The sequence below is a fragment of the Triticum aestivum genome, chromosome 1D, assembly GCF_018294505.1.
Source record: "Triticum aestivum cultivar Chinese Spring chromosome 1D, IWGSC CS RefSeq v2.1, whole genome shotgun sequence".
Classification (NCBI taxonomy): domain Eukaryota; kingdom Viridiplantae; phylum Streptophyta; class Magnoliopsida; order Poales; family Poaceae; genus Triticum; species Triticum aestivum.
In genome coordinates this window covers 14688399-14698497 of record NC_057796.1, presented here as the reverse complement: position 1 = coordinate 14698497, position 10099 = coordinate 14688399, and the positions used below count along the sequence as shown (strand labels likewise).

Below are 10099 nucleotides of genomic sequence, written 5' to 3'. Positions count from 1 at the left end.
AAAAATTGAAATTCTGAACATTTTTTGAAAATTTCGTATTTCAGAAAAAATAAAAAAATAGACTTGGAATGGGAAAAATAAAAAATAAACAGAAAATATAAATAGAATGAAACAGAAAAAGAAAAATTGAAATAGAACACAGAAAAAATGGGCGGCCCAATCTGAATAAAAATTGAAATTCCAAACATTTTTTGAAAATTTTAGTAAAAAAGTAAAAAAAATAGACATAGAATGGGAAAAATAGAAAAGAAATAGGAAATAAAAAGAGAATGAAAGAGAAAATGAAAAATTGGAATAGGACACAGAAGAAAATAGGTGGCCTGTGTTGAGCACCCTGTGTGTAGCTCGAACTATTTGCCGCAGTGTGTGGGAAATGGGCTGATTTTATTGGGCTATAGCCCACGCGGCCCACGTATGAAATTCTGCACAAATCATTTTTCTTTGCTAACAGACGGACGTACAAAAGATTAGTACCACCTCAGATAGAACAAAATATCTTTTGGCGGTGAACGGTTGAAAAAATCGGAGAAACGAACCTTGCTTTATTAGTAGGTATAGATATAGATATAGATATAGATATATATATAGATATAGACAGGGGAAACTGATCATGACCACCCTTGCCCTTGTCCTCGCTATAGTGGAAGTAGCTGTCTAGGATGCAATAGGAGCTTGATACGGATCTGATAGGGGCTGGAGCTGGACGTGTCAGGTGCGGAACCTGACGACTTCTAATCCTCTTTCGGAGGAAGGCCGATGAGGGCTCGGACGCCCTGGTCTTGCTCCACCTTGAGGGAACGGACGACCCGGCTAGGCGCTTCACCAGGATCCAAGCATGTGCATCCTCATCGGCCTTATTCTCGGTGGCACGCTTTGACTCCCCGTCGTAGCGCGCCTTTTCCCTCTCACAATCGGCATGCGGTGCCTCGACTTTGGACGTGCCACCATGACTGCTGCTTCCTGCGCTTCTATGGCCTTGGGCGTTGCTGCCATTGACCTCAGACTTCGACTCGGACAAGGACCCAGTGCCGTGGAGTTTTGAAGCCAATCTCGTCGGCGCGCCGGGACCTCCATTGGATGTGCGTCTACTTTGGCGACGGAGTGGTGCGAGCTTACGCCAGACACGACACCACTGTTGGATCCTAGTCGGGGTGGCAGAGAACGCACACGGCTGGTGGATCAATAGCGGGGCAGCTCTGACGGTGGAGCTCCTGTACTCTCCTGGGACTGGCGGACCACGAGCCAGACTTCTATGTCCTCCTTGTCCGAGTAGGCGGCGAGCTACCAGTTGACGGATTCGGAGCACTCGGGCTCAGATTCACTGTTAGCATGTTTGATATGGCCTAAGAGGAGCAGAGAGTGGCGAAGCAGAGAAGGCTAGAAGAGGTGTGGACTCATACAAATGTCTAGGGTATGATCCTAGGTGAGGATAGGGAGGGGAGTTTCTGGTGCCAAGGTGGGCAGATCCGATGTGGCGAATGTGCCTTCGGACATGTCCGGCGGCCATAAATCCCCCCAACATATATGAGCTAGATATGGGGGTGCTAAACAATCTGAACATTTGAGCTAGGTATGTAATTCAGATGATGATTTTTTTTGTCCGGACCGTGTAACTGTTCGCCGGACATATAAAGAGAAATGGGGGATTCGGTTGGAGTTGCTCTAAGTCATAACTCGTAACCCTAACCGCCCATGCATCCACAAAAGCCAATGATATTTTCCAACAGCCGCCGACCAGCGCCATCTCCTCCCTCTCCCTCAACGAAGACCTCCGAAATAACCTGAGCCTCCCCTACTCTCCAACCCCAACAACCTGTACCATCTTCCCGGCAACCTCCTCCTATTAGAGCATCTCCAACAGGCGCACAAAAATTGCGCGCCCTAAAATAGTTTTAGTGCGCCACTGTAGCATTTTTAATGCGCCGGACCCAACATTGCTTTAGCAGATGCCCGAAAATGCGCGCCCAAAAAGACACACAGTGTAAATTATGAAGCGCGCGCAATACGGCGTCTCAAATTTACAGCTTCGGTTAGCGTTTTTTAGCGCGCACCCAACCTTTTTTTGCACGCGCACTGTTTTACAACTTCTGCTGAAGCTGTCTGGCGCCCGAAAAACCTAAAATTTAGCGTGCGGCCCAGTTTTTGAGCGCCTGTTGAAGATGCTCTTATACTTTCCATCCTCACCCTAGATGGCAAGCGAGGCAGCAAGTTTGATCTAGTGTGAGCGCAAGCAGCAATTGTGTGGAAGGCACACAATTTCTACCTTCATATGTTGTTCCTTTGGTGTAGTTCATTCACAACTGATGATCGAGCCGAACTCTTGACTGAAACATTGGTTAGGTGATTTTCTCAAAACTGAAATTTTGAAATAACCGATCGTTGCTAGTGGCGACCACAACAACAACCACCTCCTCGTTGCTACCGCCTGTGACCAGCACCTTTTCATTGTTGGTACAAATGAAAACACACTAATCATTGAACAACAGGGTCATAGTATTGAAATATGTTGTTTTAGATTCTTATTTTTCAAATTTCTATAATAAACAGGAATAATAGTTACAAAAAAGATTATTCCCTTTGCGACTCCCTAGTTTCCAAATACGAAATTCAAAATTTTAGCATGGAACAAAAAGAAATTGCGACACTCGCATGGGAAAATCACTCCCATCTCGATACTGCTCATATCGTAAAGTTCTTTTTGGCGATTTCTGATAAATGCATAATTTGGATCAAACAAATGCATAATTTGGTTCAACAAATGCATAATATTGGGTGACATGTTCATTTTTTTTCTCAGCAAATTAGATCGGCCACTTCAGTAGAGAACTTTGTTGAGTGTTTTACATTTCAGGCAACAACTGTATGTGAAGAAGAAATATTTCAAAGTTCAAGTTGTTGAAGCTCCGCTTGAATTCTAGGCATAAATGGCTCAATTAATTGGCTATGATAACACTAGCAGACTAGCTAGGACATTTCACCTCAAAGATGTTCCAAAAAATAAGATGTATAATGTTTCTAAAGGTTACATATTTCTAAAATTGACCAAAACTATAGAAAATGTATCAGTATCTACAATTCCAAATCAGTATCATTAGATTCATCACGAAATAAATTTTATGTCTTATTTATTTTGTATTGTCAATGCCGTTTTTTTTCAAGTAAACTTGGTCGAAATTAACTCCTAAGTAAATTAGTAGGCCTTATATTTTGAAATGGAGGAAGTGGTTAGTAGTACTAATCCTGGGAATGGGCACTGAACCCTATGTTTTGTTGTCCGCATAGCACTGGTCTTGGCTTTTCATCATCATACCTCATTTTAAATTGCATATCCATGTGTGCAGGTTTCATCAGTATAGACTGCGGGCTACAGGGAGAGGAGAGCTATGTCGACGACAACACTAAGCTGTTGTACGTCACTGATGCTGGCTTCACCGACACTGGCATACCTTACAACATCTCGGCTGAGTACTTCGGGCCGCGGCTCTCCAAGCCCGTCCAAAGCCTACGAAGTTTCCCCGATGGTGTGCGCAACTGCTACACGCTACGGTCACTGGTGCCCGGTCTCAAGTACCTGTTCCGCGCCACGTTTCTCTATGGCAACTACGATGGCCTTAACAAGCGACCAGCGTCGTTCGACCTCTACATCGGCATCAACTTCTGGACTGCGGTGAACACGACATTGTGGGGGTCGGACCAGGGCAACACGTGGGAAATAGAGGCCATCGTCATCGTCCCGGATGATGTGGTGCAGGTGTGCCTGGTGAACACCGGCGACGGGACGCCCTTCATCTCCGGACTGGACGTGAGGCCGCTGAAGATGTCGCTCTACCCGCAGGTGACCGCGGTGCTGGGGCTGGTCCTGCTAGGCAGAGTAAACTTTGCCCCAATAAATAAAACAGTCACCCTCAGGTACCCCGATGATCCATACGACCGGCTCTGGTACCCGTCTTTTGATGCCACGATCTTGGCAGAGATGTCGACTAAGGAGAGCGTGGGAACCATCGGCTCTTTCGAGGTGCCCACGGCAGTGATGCAGACGGCGGGCACACCGCGGAACCCCTGGGAAAACATCGAGTTCTACTGGGACGCGCAGCCCCAACCCAAAAACCCTACACCAGGGTATATCGCCATCTTGCACTTCTCCGAGCTGCAGCTCCTCAATGGCAGCAATGGCGAGCTGCGCGAGTTCAACATCAATCTCAACGACAACCTCTGGCACGCGGGCTACACGCCATATTACCTCTTCAGTGGCTACCTTTACAGCGAATCCCCCAGCCGGGAGAGCGGCTACAACTTCTCCATCGAGGCCACAACCAGCTCCACGCTGCCGCCCATCATCAACGCCGTCGAGGTGTACTCCGTCATCCCCACCACCAACCTTGGCACCGACATCCAAGATGGTAATCAATTTAATTAAGAACATGTATCTACCTATTGAAATGTTGGGTGCGATGTGATTAACTACTGCAAGCGTGCACGCAGCATTTGCCGCCATGTCAATCAAGGCCAAGTACAAGGTGCAGAAGAACTGGATCGGTGACCCGTGCCTTCCCAAGACTATGATGTGGGATAGGTTGACCTGCAGCTCTAAGACTGCCAACCCTTCAAGGATAACTACCATGTAAGTAGTTCATTATGAGTATATTTTATGACGAAATGTACAATGTTAATTACGCATAAAAAACAACATTTGGTCCCTCAACTTCAATATCGCTCATGTATATTTCTTCTTCCCTAAACTTTCATTGGAAAATTATAATGGGCCGCTGACTGGGTCAAAGCTTATAATCAATGAAAATTGTTGTCATTAAAGGGGAAAGTAGTAAAGAAAAACTTCAGCAAGCATCTTCTCAAAAGCTGGTATCTTCGAAAAAAATCTTCTAAAAAGTTGTGATTATGTAAATAACATACAAACCAAGAAGTTTTCAGCAATATATTGAAATTAAAGGAATTTTAGAATAGAAGGGTGATATGAGTTTTCTATATTTTTGGAAATTTGAGAAAACTCATAAATAAATTGTAAACATTTTGTTATTTTGATTTTTCATGAATGTTCATAATATATTTCCACAATATATATGTTTTAGTTTTGTCCTATGTTTTGTGATGGGCTGATTTCCTGTGCAGAACCACCAATGTGTTATAAGTCTTACCATTTTAGCTGTGGCCATGCACCAAAATTGCCTAATTTGAAAATTTTAGGGTCCAAGATGTGTTTGTTACAAAGTTTAAGGACCAAATCTATAACTGACAAAAACTGGAGAGACCAAATGGCTCCTTATTTTACTATGGATAGCGGAACTGATCCTCTGTATATGTGTTTTTTTCTTTGTAGAAATCTGTCCTCAAGTGGCCTGATTGGTGATATATCGTCTTCCTTCGCAAATTTCACGGCTCTCCAATACTTGTACTACATCCAGAGTTCTAGATTTACTTGGCTTAAACTTCTTCTAGGTTTCAGAAACAAAAACTTCCAGAAATTAAAGGGCTTGATTCCATATATTGCAGGAATTTGTCAAACAACAACTTGACAGGCTCAATTCCAGACGCCCTTTCACAATTACAATCGTTGATAGACATGTAAGTTTAGTTGGGCAACAAGTTAGCACTACTTAGCTAATGTCATCATGGTCCGTGTGCATGCACAGTTAATTACAGCTCAAACACTAGACATGACACATATGTAATAATTAATAAGATTTTGACTGAATTATTTGAGTTATCATGAATATATATAATGTGATTCATTTGTTTCCTCCAGAGATTTGTCTGGCAACCAGCTCAATGAATCGATCCCCCCTGGACTTCTCAAAAGAATTCAAGATGGCTCCCTGAACCTAAGGTAAGCGTACATACTTCATAAATTTCATAAGGCATGTTCACTACTTAACTTGCTCATTAATTTATTAGGCATGGCAACAATCCAAACCTTTGTACCCGTGACAATTCATGCCAGCTTGCTGCTAAAAGGAAGAGCAAACTGGCTATCTATGTTGTTGTCCCCTTGCTTGTCATTGTGGCGATAGTATCAGTTGCAGTCCTAGTCTTGTTCTTGCTAAGACGGCGAAAGCAGCAACAAGGTGAGAGTGGGGCCTTTTCCAGCATGATCTAGCTAGCACACAATAATTTCCTTTTGGCATATTAATTTATCAATTGCCTATGCGTACATGAAGGATCAATGAACAATAGGACAATAATAAAGGCGCAGAACGAGGAGGAAATGTCAACGAACCATGGCAATGATAGTGATTCGCTGCGACTAGTCGAGAACCGCCGGTTCATGTACAAGGAACTCGAGTTAATAACCAATGGCTTCGAGCGAGTGCTTGGCCAAGGAGGGTTCGGCCGTGTCTATGATGGCTTCATGGAGGATGGTACTCAAGTGGCGGTGAAGTTGCGGTCTCATTCCTCTAATCAAGGCGTCAAGGAGTTCCTCGCAGAGGTACAATGGGGCCGCCATTCCTTTGACAACATGTGCCTTCAACTCCTGGCAGATTGGTTTCTGCAAGGATTGGTTACTGCACAACTCTTTGTGTTGAAGTTGTGTGATTCCCATGTGAAATTTGATTTGCTTGTGCAGGCTCAGATTCTAACCCGGATTCATCACAAGAATCTTGTGACCATGATTGGGTACTGCAAGGATGGGGAGTATATGGCTCTTGTGTATGAGTACATGTCGCAAGGAACCCTCCGAGAGCACATTTTTGGTATGACTACCAGTTCCGATTAACAAAAGGAAATAGCTTTCAACTCACATGAAGCATATAAAAAATATCCTAGCCATGCAAATATGCAGGTTACCCTCATCTGAACTATTGTTTATTGATTGAGAAGTCACGGGCTTACTGTATTTGCAGAAAGCGATCGAAGTTTACCTTGGAGACAGAGGCTCCGGATCGCACTTGAATCTGCACAAGGTGCATGCTTAAATGCATTCTATTGTTGTTACTATTTTTTGGCCCAACAGAAGAGAACACTCTTCCGGTCGTTGAATTCTTTGGGTGCACTTTGTGATGTTGGATCGCCAACTGTGTTTCCAGAATCTTATTGTTTGCTGATTTTATGACGTGTAGGGTTGGAGTATCTGCACAAGGGATGGAACCCGCCTATTATCCATAGGGATGTCAAGGCCACCAACATCTTGCTGGATGCTAGACTGGAGGCCAAGATCGCAGATTTTGGCATGTCTAAGGAGGCCAAGATCGCAGATTTTGGCATGTCTAAGGCCTTCGATCACCACAATGAAAATTACATTTCAACAAATACATTTGTCGATACACCCGGATATGTGGATCCAGAATACCAGGCGACAATGCAACCCTCAACCAAGAGCGATGTATACAGCTTTGGTGTGGTCCTGCTAGAGCTGGTCACTTGGAAGCCGGCCATCCTCTCGGAGCCAGAGCCCACGAATATTATCCATTGGGTGCAACAACGGCTAACGCAAGGCAACATCCAGGGTGTGGTGGACGCACAGCTGCATGGCGCTTACAATGTCAATGGAGTGTGGAAGGTAGCGGAGATCACACTCAAATGCACCACACAGGCATCGGTGCAGCGGCCTACCATGGGCGACGTGGTGGCGCAGTTACATGAGTGTGTGGAGCTCGAGGAGAGCCGCACCCGTGACTTCAACTCCGGTGGAAGCAGCAGTAATTACTCAAGCTGGAATTATAATGCTTATGGCAGTGGGCACTCCACTAATGTGAGCAGCAATTCTGCATTTGGGATGGAACTGAGGATGCCAACGGTGGCCACCGGTCCAGGTCCTATTGCACGCTGAGAGAATTCTTCGCCTAAATCCAATTATATGATTGTTACTTTCTTGAAGTCCTTGTGAGATTGTTAATCATGTTGTCATTTACTTACTAAAGAAAGTGCAAATGGACAGTTCTCAGATAAATTGTGTGCAATCTGTATTTTTAATTGTAAGGCATCAGAGTCCATGTATTTCTATAATATATATTGCTTGCATAGCAGGCAAAGGACTACCTACTTTTCTTCAATGTGAACGTTGCATGTGCACACAATATTCTTATCACAGTTGTTTTGGTTTACTCAATGAAACACAACTGGTCCAAGGCTTCCATGGTTTATCTGTGATTCGGAAGCTTCTCTAAAGAGTAATTTGGATGTAATGATGCATTACCCTATGCCCAGGGGATTGCCCTAAAGTATTGTCCCAGTACCATAAGAGTGTGGTTGTTAACTCATTTTTGTACCTTCCTCCTCGAGATATTGAAACAACTACGGTTCAGGAAACTAAAACTACCACCACAAAACAGGAGCAAAGGTTGTTTCAATGCAATTCTAGGTTCTAACTTAAAACAATCAGAGCAACAAATGTTAGAAGACCACTCTTCCAATGAGGTCAACAAGCATACTAATTACAAATTGTGATTCTGAACAATTGCGGACAAAAGAAGCCATCAAGAAAGATAAAATGTACATAATGAATACCATGACATGGAGTAATTTCATCAAGTGGATACTGATCACACACAGTGGACGTTTTCTATTAGATGCATTGTCATCACCATAGTTCTTCTCGTCAACTGTTCTGTTGGATGCACTACAAAAAAAGACACATCCGTGACATTTTGGACCGAACGAAAAAAATTTCTGTCATACTTATGACACTTCTATGACAATAATTGTGACAAAATACGGTATCATCATAGATGTGGTGGGGTCCTATTTCTATGACAAAAAATATGACAGAAAATGGGCTTTTCGTCCTGGGCGGGCCGGAGACGCAGCTGCATGACATTCTTTAGGCCGTCCATGACGAAAAAAACCGTGGTAGAAGCGAGGGCGAGGAAAATATCAGGGTGTTCCTGGTTACGGTGGGTGATCGGTGCCGAGCGATGCGCGTTTCTCTCGTACACGCACACGCGTGGGTGCGAGGCGTTGGGCTCTAACTGAACCCGAGTGAGGCATTAGGCTCTAACTGAACCCGAGTGATTGCACTGCAGGCTACGCATTACTGAACCCGAGCGATCGATCGATGGCTGTTAACTGAACCCGATCGAGCGATTCCTTCGCTACTGCTGCTAACTGAAGCCGATCGATGCTGCCTCTGGATGAACAGTGAGCGTTGCTGGGGGGTGTGGATGAACAGTTCCCGGTGGGGGTGGATGAACAGGACCCCGTGGCGTTGCCTCTGGATGAACAGGACCACGATCGTTCGAGCCAGTTGGGGCTGGATGAACAGGACCCCGTGGAGGGCAGGATGAACAGGACCACCCCGTGGAGGGCAGGATAAACAGTAGACGGTGGAGGGCTGGATGAACAGTAGCCCGTGGAGGGTGGTTGAACAATAGCCCGTGGAGAGGGCTGGTTGAACAGTAGCTGGTGGAGTAGCGCGCGGTGGAGGCTGGATGAACAGGAGCCCGTGGATGAACAGTCACAGGTGGAGGCTGGAGGAGGTCGACGGTGGATGAACAGTTGCCCGTGGAGTCTGGAGGGGTCGACGGTGGAGATGAACAGTATCCCGTGGAGTCCCGTTTTGCGGTACGCCACACCCGTCCCGATCAACAGGACCCCCGTTTCGACCGTAGCGCTCCAACACAAATCCGTTTCCTCCGTTTTACGGTACGCCACACCCCGCCCAATCAACTGGAACCCCCGTTTCGACCGTAGGAGGCCCGTTTCCTCCGTTTTGCGGTACGCCAGACCCCTCCCGATGAACAGGATCCCGTTTCGAACGTGGCCGGTCGAACACAAGGCCGTTTCCTCTGTTCTGCGGTACGCCAGGCCTCGTTTCCATCGGCTGTTCCATCCAAGCCCTCCTGATGAACACGACGACGCATTCCGTTCCGACCCAGCCGGTTGGCTCCCCATGAACACGAGGACGACGCTGTTTCTCCGTTCCGACCCAACCATGTACACGAGCCCTGGCCGTACGTACGCGCGAGTAGGCGTTCGAGACCCCGCCCGTATATACGTACGTGGCCGTATTTACTTTCTTGCACCCTGGCCGCTGTACGTACGTGTACATGCTACGTGCGCGCCTCTACTACGACACGTGCGCGCCTCTACATCGACCAGTATGTAGTTACACGTTCGCGACCAGAATGACAACGCTACATACGCTTCG

The 10099-nt window shown here is 45.8% G+C and overlaps 1 protein-coding gene across 1 annotated transcript in view; it reads left to right on the top strand.

Annotated features, from left to right (window-relative positions):
• The window catches only part of LOC123157067 (probable LRR receptor-like serine/threonine-protein kinase At1g51820), a 9590-nt gene extending 1807 nt beyond the window's left edge, over nucleotides 1–7783 (top strand). Inside the window, exons 2-12 of the mRNA XM_044575311.1 lie at nucleotides 3342–4400; nucleotides 4483–4621; nucleotides 5336–5407; nucleotides 5509–5580; nucleotides 5762–5842; nucleotides 5911–6080; nucleotides 6174–6442; nucleotides 6581–6728; nucleotides 6870–6917; nucleotides 7074–7162; nucleotides 7196–7783. Of these exons, the coding sequence (XP_044431246.1) occupies nucleotides 3342–4400; nucleotides 4483–4621; nucleotides 5336–5407; nucleotides 5509–5580; nucleotides 5762–5842; nucleotides 5911–6080; nucleotides 6174–6442; nucleotides 6581–6728; nucleotides 6870–6917; nucleotides 7074–7162; nucleotides 7196–7783 (2735 nt within the window). The remainder of the gene's footprint in view (nucleotides 1–3341; nucleotides 4401–4482; nucleotides 4622–5335; nucleotides 5408–5508; nucleotides 5581–5761; nucleotides 5843–5910; nucleotides 6081–6173; nucleotides 6443–6580; nucleotides 6729–6869; nucleotides 6918–7073; nucleotides 7163–7195) is intronic.
• The last annotated feature ends 2316 nt before the right edge of the window (nucleotides 7784–10099 follow it).